At 40.8% G+C, this 16,807-nt stretch overlaps 1 protein-coding gene across 1 annotated transcript; it reads left to right on the plus strand.

Moving 5' to 3' along the window:
• Positions 1 to 2,184: 2,184 nt before the first annotated feature.
• On the plus strand, positions 2,185 to 15,308 carry vtg3 (vitellogenin 3, phosvitinless). The gene is made up of 28 exons (XM_030049575.1): positions 2,185 to 2,224; positions 2,647 to 2,667; positions 2,820 to 2,971; positions 4,501 to 4,752; positions 4,852 to 5,013; positions 5,115 to 5,263; positions 5,354 to 5,504; positions 5,746 to 5,903; positions 6,606 to 6,771; positions 6,928 to 7,053; positions 7,261 to 7,479; positions 8,304 to 8,521; positions 8,617 to 8,714; positions 8,812 to 8,936; positions 9,088 to 9,189; positions 9,315 to 9,434; positions 9,657 to 9,846; positions 9,965 to 10,052; positions 10,277 to 10,462; positions 10,573 to 10,708; positions 10,815 to 10,983; positions 11,234 to 11,343; positions 11,439 to 11,525; positions 12,654 to 12,863; positions 14,126 to 14,271; positions 14,523 to 14,661; positions 14,781 to 14,892; positions 15,109 to 15,308. The coding sequence occupies exons 1-27, from the start codon at positions 2,185 to 2,187 to the stop codon at positions 14,886 to 14,888; spliced, it is 3,828 nt and encodes a 1,275-aa protein (XP_029905435.1). The 3' UTR covers positions 14,889 to 14,892; positions 15,109 to 15,308.
• Positions 15,309 to 16,807: the final 1,499 nt, after the last annotated feature.

The raw sequence follows: 16,807 nt of genomic DNA on the forward strand, positions 1-16,807 counted from the left end.
GTGGAAAATCAACATGTGTCTTTGATCCTCAGCTCTTTTATGTGCAAGATCAATTGTTCTATTAAATGCATTCTTTCATCCTTCCTTCCTAAAGAGCAACAACACAATTTATTGTTCCGTATACTGTACGCAGTGTGTCCCTCCATTCAGTAACTAGGCCAATGGCCCCATCTAGTGGACAAATTGGGGAACACTTTGGGCCAAACACTCAGGCACTTTGGCACAGGAGCTGAAGCCTGGGTTTTAAGCATTAGGAGTAAATATCTTGTTGTGTTTCCACTGAGATACATTGGCTATTGGCTTATGACCATAATAATCCTAATTATCAGCCTGTTTCCTGGGTAGCAGGGTGCCATACAGAGTAATGAGGCAACATTTCAAACAAATGAGCCAGGCTGAGACCAGTGTTAGCAAGCAGTTGTTCTGCTAAAGCGTCCTCTTAGCAATTTTCCACAAGTGAGACTTGTATTGACTTGACATGTATGACAAAAAGGAGTTCCATGCATGGATTAAGACATTTTGAATAAATACTAGAATGCTATAATATGCTCCTAAAAATATATATAATTTATATATTTAATTTATATACTTTTAGTTGAAACAGTTAATCAAAAGTTATTATTTCCTCATTACCTTAATTTTATACATTTTATATATTATTATTATTCCTGAATTATCCCTGAAATGCAACTTAAAACATAAAAAGCTGAACTAACACCTTAAACACACCTTAAGATTGCAGTTATCCCTGAAAGGCCACATTAAGGGATAGCAAGAAACCCCCTTAATTGCCCCTTAATTAAAACAAAGATTGAGATACCCGTGAAATATGCCTTAATTTAGTCAAGTCATGTTCTTAATTATGTGAAATTAAGTGGTCCAATCTTGAAATTAAGTGTGTGAGTGTGGTGTGTGGTGTCATCTCAGGTGAAAAATGCTTGAGTACCATTTTGCATGTTTGCATGAATTGTATGTCTACCTTCTTTTGCAAAGTGATGACTTGTGCGTAAAATGTAATGAGTAGATTGAAAAAACTCGACTTGACCTAACTGGACCACATCGCATCACATCGCCGTCTGTCGCTGGAAGTCTGCTCAAGTTTAAAACGAGCCACCTACGTCTCATTTATCCTGAAGAGTCTTTGATTTCACCTCAAGGTTATTACAAAGCAGAAGTGTGAGGAACAGAGCCCTCTGTTGGCTGATGCCGAGACTCAAAATTAGAGCAGCACAAGATTAGAGGTAAAACGAGGAGTAGAAATGAAAGATGTATGACGGCCAAGAGACCTGGCCTCTTAGTATAATCACACAAGGGATTGGTGTGTAGTGCAATCAGTAAGTAACCCTGAAAGACAGCGAGAAGAATGGGCACTCATATGTAGCTGATTGCTGCTTGATGTCATCACCCTCAAGCTGCACATATCAAATGGCTGTTTCTGTAGCCTGGTAGCTTGTGCACTGGGCATTGGAGGCCGAGGCAGGGAAATTTGTCATGAAGAGGAACGATTCACCACACTCTCTGATTTTGTTGTTGCCTGGAAGAGAGCTTTGCGATGCTACCAGGGGACACTGGCACCGCTCACAGACTGAGCCAGTCTGCATCTCCTGCACCGTCACTCCACCTGGCTGGGTTTCACTGAGGGAATCAGAGTGTACCCCGCTGGGTTTATCGCTCCATTCAGCTGTGAAAATATGCTTTACTGAAGTTCCTGACCAATTAAATGATGTGTTTGTGTGACTTTGTAACATTCACCACAGGCCAAGTTTGCTATTCTTGAAGTTTATTTGAGGATAGTGGCAGCCCGATCTTGCCTGTGACTCACAAATCTGAAAGTTTTGCCATGATAGACGCTTAGCAAAGTCCTGCAGTGAAATAAACAACGCTAATAAAAGTTTAAAGGCTAGGTTTGTATGCTGGACAGCTCTGTCAACTATTTGTTTTTCACGCTGTCCTGTCATGTCACTCGTGTCACTCTGACAATGTCACTGGTTTCAACATGGCTTGCACTGCAGACGCCTTTCCCTACCCACCTTTGTCACAGTGATCTCAATGCATGTTTATTTTAAACCAATCAAAAGCCTCAACCAAACCTGTGGCCTGCCCCCATGCAACTTGTTTTCCCATCGAAAACCAGTGTCAGTATAAAAAGGGAAAAATCTAAAATCACCCACTCCTGATTTCACCATGTGGGGCTTCCTCCTCTGCTGCCTTGTGGCCTTGGCCAGTAAGTTTTCATTGCTTGTATATGGGCACCAAGTAACTTCTGCTTCAGTTCTATTCATATTTCATTTATAAAAAAAAAAAAAACGTTGTCATAATTCTGGCAGTTAAGGCTTTACAGGTGTTGCAAGAGTACTTTGTAACCTCAGTTTTAATACTAACCATGTTTTACTTGTAAAGTTAAGTTATGTCTTTTATGGGATGGGCACAGCTAGTGCATAATTTCAAATGCTTGCCAATTAATCAAAAAAGATAATAGATAATCCTGAAAATATGACATTTTGAAGACGCAAAGTAGCTGCACATACATAAATTGTCAGCCAAAGCCACTTAGACATGAATTTGTTCATGTATTCATACAGTAGATGTTAAAAAAATTGCAATGCTGACATTGCTGTATGTTTGACTTTTGTGTTGCGCTTTTAGCTTGTGAAGACCTCCGCTATGGTAAGTCTGCTTTTACCTTACACAGAAACATAAAATTAGTTTATTCAAAGATTGTCCCTACACAACGAGTCAAAATTATTCTGATTATTATTATGTATGTATTCATTTATTTATTTATTTATTTATGTATGTATTTTTGTAATATCTCTCAGAGCCAGGCCTCAACCCGAGGAAGACCTATGAGTACAAATATGAGGGAGAGGTGAATGTTGGACGTGGCATGCCAAACCTGGCAGAGTCAGGAGTGAGAATGATGTGCAAGGTCAAAATTGCCGGAGTGTCTGCACAAACCTTCATGCTTCAGGTAAGTTCAACAATTCAGAATTATGAAACTTTCCATATCTTAATAAATTGTTAAAATTAGTGAAATGAAATGAGAAAGCGTTGCTCAGCATATAACTACTATAACGTAGTGGTACATCATTAATTAATAAATTTCTTATCTGGTTCATACGTAACATTTCTCTAATATATGTCATGTATAATCTATTCATGCACTAGAAATTAATTGTAAGTACATTTGACCAACATTTATTAAAAAGTTATGCAGGGTTCTGAAGCCCCTGAGCTGAAACTACTTTTTTAACCATTTATCAGAATTAAATTTTCCTTAGTAATTCCAATTTTCTATGATAGTGCTGGTACCTATTGATTGTGTTGTTTGCTGCTCATTATATTGATACATTTTTTCTTGATCTTTAATTAAACTGTGTGCAGCCCAGAATCTAAAGCTGCAACAAATAACAGGCCACACATTTAAATGGCTTAATGAGCCATTTGCTGCCAGCAGGCTGCAGGAAAGGTAGCGATAACAAGGAAGTGACAGCAATTTATACAACTTATATGGCAGCCAAATTTGATTGATGTCACACTCAGGGACGGGAACCCCCACCTGAATCACAGCAAAGCAGATGCAGAACGGAGATAGACACCAAATTACCCAAAAAGTACAAATCAAAAGTTACAGCAACTCAAAGCATAAAAGTTTCCTAACTAACAAAGCTATCATCATTAACTACACTGAGTGATTCCACGTTTACTTATGCAGGCAAAGTTCGTTAAGCGCTCTCTCTCTCTCTGCCTCTTTTTTTTTTTTTTTTTTTTTTTTAGCAGCAGCACCCTGTTTCACACTTTCACAGCTAAATAATGCATTTACTTGCATCCTGAGAGCCTGCATGACCCGTTCCAAACACTGGAGGAAATGCTAACCTCATATACTGCAGAGAATTAAGAAATGCCTGGTCAAAAATCAGAGCTGATGCAGTGGCTTCCTTCTTCTGCACAAAACACATATATGATGAAAATAAATACTAAAAGGTTTGATCAGAGACAGACCAATCTATGTGCATGTCTACTATGCAGGCATCATTTTCCACATGCATGTGCCAGCACAGCCTCCAACATGCAAAATAAAAAGTAAAATACAGACAAAATCAAATCCAAATAAGTATCAGGCCATATATGATATATAGTAGTTGGGTTTGTTTTATATGATTTGTGTGTCATTGTTACTTTCCAGTTTGGTCTGTGCAGTGTGAGGAAAGACTTGTGCGTGCCATGCGGATGCAGAGAAAAGGATTTGCAGCCTTAGACATAGAGTTTTCCACTTCTAAGGCATTTAAACAACGTTCTAGCATTTAACTGTCTATGCTTACATGTGTCTTGCACACGCTCATGAATATAAGCTGGTAAACCTCAGATGATAAGCTTGTTGTTAAGTTGTTCACCGTTAGCCACCACCCAGCATACCAAACCAAAGTTATCCCCACAAATATCACGCATTACTGTGTTAAATGACTGATTCAAGTATTCATTTCATTTCTTGGTTCAAAGGTGTCAGATCTGGCCTTCGAGGAGTTCAATGGCTTCCCTGGGAAGAATGCCTTTGATGCCTCCCCGAAGCTTAGCAAGCGTATTGCCGACCAGCTTGTCAAGCCGTTTCTGTTTGAGTACGCCAACGGACGTGTTGGCGACATCCGCGGTCCCACTGAGATTCCTGACAGTATTGTCAACATTGTGAGAGGGATACTTGATTTCCTCCAAGTCACTGTCAAGACCACCCAGAGAGTCTATGAGCTCGAGGAGGTATGTACACATTATACCCATGATTTGTTCCACTCTGAATTTTTGTTTTTCAATAAAATTTCTTGCAGTAGTGGAAAAAACCTTTTATTTTGTTTTTAGGTTGGCATCCACGGATTGTGTCAGAGTAACTATGCTGTGGAGGACAACGCGGAAACAAAGGACATGATCATCACTCAAGTTGTTGATACCAATAACTGCAGGGAAAAAGCAGCAATCTACAGGGGAATGGCCACTGCTGTTGTCGACAAATTATCTGAAGAGGTCTGTTTATCTCACTGTGGCTAGATCTGATTCCACGATAATAAATGAAGTGGGCTGTAGTCAATACTCTTTTTTTGCTTTGTTTGTGTCCTCCAATCTAGAGAGGGGAATCGGTCATTTCAACCGTGAGATATGTTTACACAGTCAAACCAACAGCAGAGGGAGGTCTCATTGCCAGGGCCCACGCTCTGGAGCGACATCATTTCACTCCCTTCAATGTCAAGGGCGGCACTTTCAAGATGCAAACAATGTGAGGCAATAATGCCATCTGAATATCTGCAGATTCCCCTCATCTTCGATGCTTATACATAATAGCTGCTTAAAATGTCTGCTCTGGCAGGAAGGAAATAGTGCTCCTCGGTGTGACTGACACTGCTGGAAGCATTCCTGTGGGCACCATGGAGAGCAAGGGCAGCCTGGTTTACAAGTTTGTTGAAGAGCAAGCCAACATCCCCCTTCTGATGCAAAACCTGGACGACCCCGTGCCAAAGGTAATCATGATATTTAATGCAGCATAAATGAGAAAAGATAATGGCGGGACTCATTAAAATAACATAAAAACAAATCTGTTCATTCAAACTGAAATTTCATTCATTGCGTTCAGAATTTGTAATATAGTAGACATTCAATCAAGAACCTAGGAACTGCTGTCCTGCAAAAAATACCAGTGTCATGCAAGTTTGTAAAAGTGTCGATTTTTCAAATGGTGGCTTTCTCTGTTCCTTTTCATAGGCTGTTGAATTGATCAAGCGTTTGGCCGAAGCCACCGCTTACCAGATTGACAATGCAAAGACTGAGGATACCATCAGAGTGTATCAGCTCCTCCGTGTGACCCCCTTTGAAGGCCTGGAGGCTATGTGGAAGCAGTTTGCAGGAAATGAGGAACAGAGGTGAGCATTTGGCAATCACAGTCGGGGAAGGCATACTGATTCATAAGCTCGTTTTGGTACATTTAGAATAATGAGGTACAGCATTGTCCCCTCACCAGATCTAATAAATACAAAGAGTGTAACTAGAACACATAAGTCAGAGCTGTCTTATCGTGTCTTACTTAAAACCGCTGAAAATCAGCAAGCATCTGTTGGTAAAATCTCAATTTAAAGTCAGGAGAACAATGTGTTTTTGCTCTGCAGTTTTGTCATATTTTCAGTCAAAACAAGATGTTGGCATTTACTGAATACATTTACTTAATAAGTGAGAATTATACATAGATGTCTAGCCAAATTTTTCCACCACACTGCTTTAGTACAATGTGGAATCCGAGCAAGCAAGCAAAATAGTCCGGCTCTCAGTCTGCTGTCACTTCCAGCTGATAATGATCTGCTCAGCTCTGCTAATTGGTGAAACTTATCTTCCCATTAAGTTCAGTGACAAAATCAGTCTGGCACATTACCATTTGTGAAATACCTATTATTACTGAGGCATGGTGAAATAATGACCAAAAGGCTGCTGCCTCTGCTCGTGATGCGAACACTGAGCCAATCAGTGCAAGGAAAAGCAGCATCTGTGTCTGGCATTCACACAGTTTTACTTTTTATTTCTCTCTCCTCTGAGTTGATTCTGTTTTGTCTTCTCTCCCCTGTGGTTGTTAGGCGTTGGTTTTTGGACATGATCGTCGAGGTCAGTGATGCCAGAATCCTGAAATTTCTGGAACTGAGGTTCAAGGCCGAGGATGTGTCTGCCCTCGAAGCTGGTGAAACCCTCCTGCTGGCGTTTAACCATCTCCAGGCTATTCCGGAGCTGGTGGAGATGGCTAAAGTGAGCCCTTACTAAGCAAGGAGAATTGTAGAAACATTGTACCAGTCAGTTCTCCTGAGGTTGTTCAAATATTTATTTCTTTTACTTTCTTTCTCCATAATAAGAGATGCTGAGAAATACTTACGCTGTTCTGGTATCAATTGTCTCCCCATCCAGGAGTTCCTGACCATGCCTTTCAGTAAATCCAATCCATACCTGTGGCAGAGTGTGGCCCTTGCGTATGGCTCTCTGGTGTATAAGCACTGCGCCTATTACACACCTTGTCCAGTAGCTGCTGTTCAGGTAATCAAACACAGCAAGAAATCAATCTCGTTTAACACATGTTTGAGACATCCAGTGCAAACACAACCATGCATTTATTATTTGAAATTAACATCAATTATTGAAGCTTATTATTATTTTGGCCTTATTGATGGTCATTCTGGATAGCATCAGCTAATGTGAACATGTGATTAATAATTGTTTTTATTTGGGCAACATCCATGCTAGCCTCTGCTGGACGTGGCCTTGGATGCTCTGAGGAACAACAACGAGGCAGAGATGGTGGTTGCTCTGAAAGCCCTGGGCAATGCGGGCCATCCAAACAGTATTAAAACCATCATGCGCTTCCTCCCTGGAGTGGCAGCCACCCCCGTGCAGCTCCCACCCCGGGTGCTGAGTGCTGCTGTGCAGTCTATGAGACTCATCGCTGCCCGAGACCCTCACAGTGTAAGAAGACTTGACAATGTGCAGTAATTTAAAGATTTATGCATAGTCAGTTAACCAAGCACTATGCCATATCTAGATGTAACATATCTATGCAATTAACAAGCTCTGTATGCCATCCTCAAGCTGCTGAAAATTCACTCCACCTCAGGATAGTGGTGCACTCACATCGAGCAGTGGTTTTTCAAACTCCAGAGGGTTTTCCTCTTTTGTTTGGTTCTTTTGGGATGCCTGAAAATGCAGGTCCTTTACCAAGCAAACTATGAGGCAGTTTGTTAAAAGTAAAAGCATAATTCTGACCAGCCACAGTAAACCACCACAAAACACAAGGTTTTATGGGCTTAAGAAGGTTCATCTTGACATCTGATAACCATCAGGTCCTCATGCTTGAAAAGCCTAACATAACAAAGGGAACTAAGGATAGATAGCATTCTGGACTGATCCCCACATTCATCTGCATAAGATTTGGCTGGACTAACCGGGATTGGATTTGGATTTGACTGGATTTACATAGACTTAACTATAACCCTAACCTTCACCAAACTGTCTTAGTTTCTGTGGAGCTAACAACTGGATAACCCTCTCACATGACAATCATGTCATGTTGTGTCCGATTTGGTCTATTGTTACAGAATCTTTTCATGGTGAAGGAATGTAATTCTTCAAATGATTCCTGTCGTGATTTGCATTTCAAAGTTTGTGTTCAAGAAATTGTGTCAGACTGAATTGAAATAGAATTACATTTTATTCAGTATGCACAGTAGAAAGCATGAGCTAAAGCCCCTGGGCTTTTGGATTCCTTATCACTACAATACTTCTGCTTTCAGGTCCAGGACATCACCATGAGTCTTTTCTTGCAAAAAGACCTCCCCTCTGAGATACGCATGCTTGCCTTCATGGTGCTTTTTGAGACTAAGCCACCAATGGCTCTGGTGTCCACAGTGACAGCTCACCTCCTGGACGAGAAAGACCTCCATGTCGCTAGCTTTGCATATTCTTACATGAGGAGCTTCGCCAGGTCCAGTACTCCAGACAATCAGTTCCTGTGAGTATAATAATTCAGCAGTGTAGAGCTGATTGATGTTCATCACATCTCATATGATATTCAATGCTCTCCTGCTTTTGTGGCCTCTACGACAGTTCGACAGCTTGCAGTGTAGCTGTAAAAATCCTGGCCCCTAAATTTGGACGTCTCTGCTATCACTACAGCAAAGCAATGCGCATGGACTACTTTAATGGTATGTTCCAGCAGAGCAGTGCCTCTGTGAATCAAAACAGTTTCATAAATGATCTTTGAAAATTTTAGATGATAATTTATTGTCTTTTTCATCCCAGACAATTTCCTAATGGGCACAGATGCAGAAGTCTTCATGCTTAAAAGTACAACAAAGATCCTCCCCTCTGAGATCATGATGAAAGGGAGATTCTATTTCATTGGGAGAATTCTCCAGCTTCTTGAGGTACAATGGAGTTCAGCACTTTAACATCATAGCCCTTTGTTTACGTTAATGTCAATATCAATGGCGCTGACATTGACATTGACACAGACAATGTCAATGAGTCTACTCTCTCTTAAACAATAATCATTCCCTTTTCCATGTGTGGTAAAAGTTGGGTGTCCGTGCTGAAGGAATTAAGGAACTGTTTGGCACCCACATCCCTGGATTAAAAGGAGATCTTAGTTTCAGTGACTTCCAGGCTATTGTCAGTGTGGTGAGTTTATACCTACGGTTGTAAGACTGAATTATCACAGCTGTAGTACTGGTAACCCTTCTGCTGCAGTGACTTGAGGTGCAACTTCTTTGTCTGGTTGAACATTACAACCATGTCACTTTCAGCTCCAAAACTGGGAAGTTTTACCAGAAGACAAGCCCTTGTTTTCTGTCTATTCACGGGCCTCTGGACAAGAATGGCTCTTTGCTGATGTGCACAAGAAGTTCATTCAGAGTGTCATCAAGGTAAGGTGAAAGAAACATCTTATTATCTTAACAACAGCTGATATGATCCAATATTTTGGGCTTATATGATCCAATTTATTGCTAAAATCCTAACAATGGTCTATTGCTATGTAAAAAAAACAAACAAACAAACAAACAGCTGACACATCAAAAGTACCCTAAGTTACATCAGTTACATAAACCTGTTGCACGCTACACGTTTGTAATTGTACTTCTATGTAGGCTGTCAGTCCTTCTGCAGGCAAAGAAAGCCCTGTGTGGGGCATGATTGAAAATCTCCAGAAAGGCATTTCATGGCACCGGACGAAGGCTCTTCTGATGTTTGAGACACGGTATTTCCAAGCCACCAGCCTGGGCTTCCCACTAGAGATCAGCAAATACTTTGAAACAGTCAATGGCATCACAGTCAATGGTGAGGGTTCAAATGCCACAGGATAGCAACACCCCACATACCAAATAAGTGTTGATCAATCATGAAATCATCTATTTAATTTGGTCTAAACCATTAGAAAACGTTTTCTCTCATGCAGCAAAGGCCGGAGTAAACCCACCCATAACCGAACATCTTGGACAACTTCTGACAAGTGAAATTTCACTGGAGACTGATGGTTTTGTTGGGTAATTATATTGAGTATTCAATCATGAAGACACATTATTAACACTCAGTGTTTGGACATTAAGAAAGATACCATGCAATTTAGAGAAAATAGAAATCTAAAGACATACTGTTAACTTTGAGACCTTGTTTCTCCATTGACACACTGTCATAGTGTTTGAACCTTGATACATCCTGGTCTGTTTTCTGCAGAGTTACAATTTTCCAATTGAATTCTATTCCATAGCCTCACCCAGGATTTTTGGGTTTTCTACGGGATCAACACAGAGCTGTTCCAGTGTGGTGCTGAGCTGAAGAGTAAAATTCCAGTTGCCATCCCATGGAAGTTTGCCGCCAAAATCAATGTTAGAGAAAAAAAATTTGAACTGGACTTCCCCCCTTGCAAAAATGAGTTTGAAATCTTCTCAGTCACGTATGTTTAGTGGTCATATTATGGCTTTGTGTTAAACTTATATACTGACTATCTACAATGCAGCCAAAGCACCAACTTGAAGAATTCGAATTTCCCTTTCATTCCAACAGCTCTGATGTCTACGCAGTCTCTAGGAACACTGAGGAGCCAGATTTGGCTAAAATGACCCCAATGATGCCCAGCGCCTTAGATTCCACTGCCCAAGTCCTCAACACGCCTGCGACAGTGAGGTCTGAGTCAAATCAGGTACAGTCAGCAGTTTTAGGAGGACACTGGAAGTTTAAGCCAGGTGATAAGATTCCCAGACCTCAATGTGTCTTACTTTTCAATGTAATGTTTTTCAATAAAACAGATCGTGACATCACACATCTGGCATCCAAGAGCTAAGATGTGCAGCGAGAGCAACATTTATGGAGCAGGTATCTGTGTGGAATCTGAGTTGAGGAGAGAGTATTACCACGAGGAGTACCCCCTGTACTATTTCCTGGGATACACACACCTTGCATGCAAAGTTGTCCCAGGTAAACAAGTTGAATATCAATTCAGAGTGAGAGGCGAGGTATTTAAATGCACTAAGATTTTGCCTTGGTTACTCAGTGAACATAACATCAAAACGATATGACCAAAGATACAGCTGAAGTTAAAGAATCATATGGTTCATGCAGCAACATCATAATTTTATTGCTACTATGTGCATGCGTGTGCATGTCTAGTATGTGTCTTAAAGGGGATACATTTCTTTCTCATCTCACCACCATACACTGTCATTAGCCCAAGCAATCAAACCTGTGGACAAAATCCACTTTGAGTTTAACGCCGGACCAAGCAGGCATCCAATGAACGTGCGCCAACTGCTTGAAACTCTGAGGAGGCTTTCCAAGGTATTTGGCTACGCCTGCACAGTTATTATCACAACACCTGTTCTGTCATTTTTTCCATTCATTCATATTCTCCTAATCCTTATTTGTATTTACAGAAAGCCCCCAGACAATTAAGCCTGTCTTCTGGTTCAGCATCGACCAGCAGAATGTCTTCTCACCAGCATCATGACATCATAGAAGAGGTATGCTGAAAGTACTGTGTGTATGTCCTAGGGATGCACTGGATTATTGATGAACTATCGGTATCTGCCCGTGTTGACTGCCACAGGTGTATTGGCCAGTATGACTTTCAGTGATGGCAGTGGCCAGTATTTATTCATTCATTTGTGTCCAGAGCTCAAGACAAAATGGCCCGGGGCGGGGGGAAAGGTGTTTGAGACTGACATATGTCTCCTGCCGGAATCCTCCAAGACAAAAGGCGATTTTATCATCATTATTCCTACTTACTTGTCACTTAGAATCCACCAAATTGGATCAACTGCACATCTATAGCGACTACAACCAGTGTTTTTTCACCTCCGGGTGCTGCGTACAGCTGAATGTTTCTTCTCTTGCAGTTATTGTTAGTAATCACTGGCTCTCCCCTTATTTGATTTAGGCTTGAGACCCGTGAAAAATATAACAATTTCAAAATGTACCTTGTACCAACCATTCCCTCAGTCAAACAAGCAAAACATGTTCCACTATTTAACAGAGCAAACGCAGGCACTGTGGCAGATGACACACAAATCAACCACCAACACAAGGGAGCTGCATAGGCCTACATGCTGTTCACTCAGGACTGAACAGGGATGAGGATCGATATCAGAGTTCAAGTTTGGAAAGGCTCACAATTTCCCAAGACCCGGATATTACTGAACTGTCGTCGATAGAGATTGCATTGAGTTAAATTATGATGCATTCAGGCTCTATTCAGTAAAAATGAATATTGGGTGAAAATAAATGATTATTTTTGTGAAATTTATAAGAAATTTTGAAAACATATCAGTATCCGTTATTGACTAAACTGTTATTTTCAACATCAGTATCAGCACTGGCACAGAATTTCACAAGTATGTCCTAATAGTAGGTAAGAAAATTTCTGTCAGCCATTTATTTCAGCTTATCCATGTTTACCCTACGTCTAATTTGTGTTTACAGTAACACTTGATATCCAGTGGAGTTTTGCTGCAATTTTTCTCCCTTCCCCTTGCCTCGTTTCCTCCTCCACAACTGATGCTATATGATCAATACTGGGCACATACTGGATATGATACACATACAACTGTGACAGCCAAATGCACTGTATATATATCTATGTCACTCCTCAGGGCTGGGACTCAACACCGGAAGCAGTGTTCAACTTGAAAGCCTTAGCTATGAGTGGCAACATGAAGCCCGAGGGTTACGACGCAGCCGTCTACTACACGCCAGAGGCAAACATGGAGAATGTCCAGCTGATTGTGTCCCAGGTTGGAGAGGAGGCCAACTGGAAGATGTGCACTGACGCCGTCGTGGATAAGGTCCACGCCGAGGCAAAGGTAGACAGTACACAGACAGAAAGGGCACTTTGTTTTTCTGTGTTTTATTTAGATATTCATCGTGGTGTGTGTGTCTCTCTCTCTTTCTGTGTACATGTGGGTGTGGGTGCATTTTGCTTGAATTCAGGGGGCTTTAAAGGGCTTTTATTTGAATATGCTAAGTGCGCAGTGACCAGTGGCAATTACAACAGCACAGGACTCTGGAACAGCGCCCACACTTCCTGTCCAGAGTCTGGAAAAATAATACCGATTTGTCATAAGCTTTGTGTTTTTGTTTTTTTTTCGTCCATCATCATTGATCAGTTCAAGCCTGTAGGAAGAAAGATTTGAAATGACTAGGAAAATAAAGTGGGCAATGAGTTGTAGTGACACTTCATTTTACAGCTTTTTACTTCTGGAAAATAAGTTGGTAACAGGAAATACTTCATCTGGAAGCTGAACTATAAGCATTAAATAAATTCCCGGTAAGTATTTAGAAACTTAGTTGGAGAGCAGACCATTTTTGTATTGTATTGAATTGTATTGTACTGTAAGAAATAAGATAAGGACACAAAACTTTGATATTTTAGAAATACAACCATGGGAAGACTCTATACAGAAATAGATCTTTATTTACAATACTAATACATTTAAAGTCCTAATAAACATTGTATTGTATTATATTGCATAGATACTAGTTATTATGGTACCCACTATCAATCTACTTCTTTCCTATTGATGGTATGGTACGTATTTTCATATGTACCATAGATTTTCACATATCAACTGTATAATAATGTAGTACTTACTTATTTGTATGTCATTTTGTATATATTTGATACTTTCTTTATGAGAATATTTCATTACCATCAACTTTCTACGTATATTTCCAAATACTTACCAGTAATTTATGCAGTATTTACAGTCCAGCTTCAAGATCAAGTCCCAGTGATTACTTTTTGTTACTGATTTATTTGCTGTTAATTACTGGAGTGTAAAATAAAGCATTACCAGAACATTTGCTCCAACAAGTAGTACCAGCTGGAAAGTGAGTTTTGAAAGCCAGAAATCGGTGCACCTAGCGAAGTAATCGTCAAGTCGCTGCACTGAGCAACGACCCTGTGAACCCATACAAATATATTTTGTGCTGTGGGGCAGTAAGACTCTTACTCTTGACCCCTTTGAGGTATTTAATCATCTACAATCACTGCAAGCTGTGGATAAGGCCAAAGTGTGTTATTTGGAGAACTCCTTTCATGCCTGATCTCTTGTGGATGGACTAGGCACACATGAGATGGGGAGCTGAATGTCAGTCCTATGAAATGTCAATGAAGGCCGCCACTGCCCATCTGCCTGGCTCCAAGCCAGCGCTGAAGGCCAAGGTCCACTGGACGAGGATCCCTGAATTCATGGAGCTTTGGGGCAGAAGGTGAGTTTATTGGGAAGCATCCTGTAATGGGACCGGTTGTATTGTGATCGGAAAAAAAAAAACAGGTAAAAAGAACATAGGAGGAAGAGAGGAAGGTGAAAAAAGACTTCTATTCATATTTCATACGCATTCACTTTGCTTTACACCAAATGAGGCAAATTACACTCATTGTTTACAATTATGGTAGGACACACATTTGCACATTTTGCTGCTAAATGACCTTTTTTTTTTTTTTTTTATACCTTCCCTAGAATTGAAAGATACATCCCCGGCATGGCTTTCCTTTTTGGCTTCTACGAGCGGCATGAGAAAAATGCCAAGCAGGAGGTTTCAGCGTCGGTTGTTGCTGCCTCAGCAGACAGCATAGATATGAAGATCAAATTCCCAGAGGTGTGGGAGGAAACATCCACTACCTACATTTCTATACATAAATTCAAACTCTTTGCATTGCGTGTAATGGATCTTGACGTCCCTATTTACATGCTTGTGCCATTTCTGTGTCTTGTCAGTATACAGTGTACCGGCAGGCTATTCCTATTCCATTCCCAGTTGCCAGTTTTCAGGAGTTTCAACACGACACCAGAAATACGACAATGGACAGCTTTGGACATGCATAACCATGTGAGCTACACAACCAAGCTTGATTGAGCTTAATTAAATGTTCATCTTCATTTTCTGTGGGTCTTTTAGAGTAGCGCGTCTGTAATTTGGTTTGTGTGTGTGTGTGTGTGTGGCAGCGAAGGGTTATGACAGTTTTCCAAACATAGCTGACAAGCAAAAACAAGCAAAGAGCTATGTCATTTTTGCTTGCGCTCTAAAATATGTTTTGCGTTGCAGAGAGACAACACAGCCCAGCTGGGAGCCAGATGCCTCTCTCACAGAGATAACACCGGGACCAGAATCTCACCGCCATGCCTAATTTGAGGATCGTAAAAGATGTATTTCTAATCCATGAGATGTCAGTAGATTGGAAATAATTTGTAATGGTCCAGATTTGCTCATCTGAAAGCATGTAAATATTTGAACACCTTCCCTTGCAGAGAGTTTGCACATTCTCAAAATATTGTATCATAATACAGGATTTACCATGTTGCTAAAGCAAATTCTGACTTTTATGATTATAATTTTCCAAGGCAAGGCAAAGCAAGGCAGCTTTATTAAAATTAAAATGCAAAGCAGTATCTGCTCTTTTCCTTCGCTTTACCAGGTTCACTTACTGATCGTTAAAAATAAGCACTCACTAAGACTGACTCTCACTGAGCTCAATATTTGCAATAACCAAATGATTGATACAACGTCTTGTATTGACTGAAGTATAAGCCGAGCTCATCCTTAAATATCACACCCTATTGTCAAGTCACACAAAGATCAGCCGCACTGATGAAATCCCTGGAAATCATCAAAAGCTCGCTCCAAATCAAATCATGTAATCTTGTTGCTTAAATTAGGCAACGGAGTGACAACCCTTTCTGATGCAAACTTTGCAGTGCTCTGTGCGGCTAAAATAGAAAGGCAATTTACACCTTGTTTAATTTGCCAAATCTCATTTTCCTTGCTTTATGTCAAAAACGAGGGGGGGAATTGAACACAAGCCGCAATCCAAATGCTGTTTAATTTTCGCTGTCGCTGGCAAGTTTGTCTACTCCGCCAGACACTTTGGCAGGTAAACAGCCATTGTTAAAAGGTGCCGTTGTATTTGAAAAATCCCATTATGCTGGAAAAACACTGAGAGGGGCTGGTGACTTTTCGAATCAATTAGCTGCGTGGGGATGAAAAAGTTCCCTGTCCTGTTTGGAGGGTCTCTACAGAAAGATGCTGGTGTTTACAGGGTCTGGATGACCTGCTCTGTTTGTTTGGCAAACTGACCCAACAGGATTATTGGCTGGATTCATTGGCTATTTTGGCAGCAGCGCACAATGTCACCATGCCCTTAAAGTTAGCACACAGAGCTGCATGCCCTTTGATGCAAAGTGTGCCATGTTTATGAAATGTCAGGACCACACAGTGTTCAAATTATTGATGTGAAGCTATTTGTAAAAATCTGAATATAGCCATCCTGTGCTGTGATTTGATGACCAGCAAGTGGCACTCACAAACTGGGCGAGGCCAAACCACATTACAGCTTTGAGTCACAGCAAACGGTATATGTCACTAGCAAAGGATAATGACTGCATCCTAACCAAGGACTGGTGTCCTAACTGCTTCTGGCTCCATTTCTCCTGCCCACGCTGATTTAGCCAGATGGTGTTGAATTGCAGAGAAAAGACATTGCAATCAAAGGCTGAACAGGACGAGCACAATTATAATGACATCATTATGTTCCATTTACATCTCTAATATCCTTCGGGCTTTCAAGTGCCGGTTGACAGGCTGATTGCACATCCGTTATGGACCCGTGTCAAGACATCACACATCACCTCCTGCGGTATAGGAGATCAAGGGCACCCTGACCTTGTGCTGACATGACATCAGCAGGTGAATCCATCTGGCTAAAAAAAAAAAAAAAAAAGGCATCGGTGAGTGGTTGATCAGGTAA

Source organism: Myripristis murdjan, chromosome 4 (assembly GCF_902150065.1).
Source record: "Myripristis murdjan chromosome 4, fMyrMur1.1, whole genome shotgun sequence".
Lineage (NCBI taxonomy): Eukaryota > Metazoa > Chordata > Actinopteri > Holocentriformes > Holocentridae > Myripristis > Myripristis murdjan.

Bases quoted from the DNA above. Each gene is read 5' to 3' on its own strand.
- vtg3 (XM_030049575.1), top strand. From the start codon at position 2,185: ATGTGGGGCTTCCTCCTCTGCTGCCTTGTGGCCTTGGCCA. The intron at 8,522-8,616 runs GTGAGTATAATA...CCTCTACGACAG, and splicing joins ACTCCAGACAATCAGTTCCT to TTCGACAGCTTGCAGTGTAG. The intron at 11,526-12,653 runs GTATGCTGAAAG...GTCACTCCTCAG, and splicing joins ATCATGACATCATAGAAGAG to GGCTGGGACTCAACACCGGA.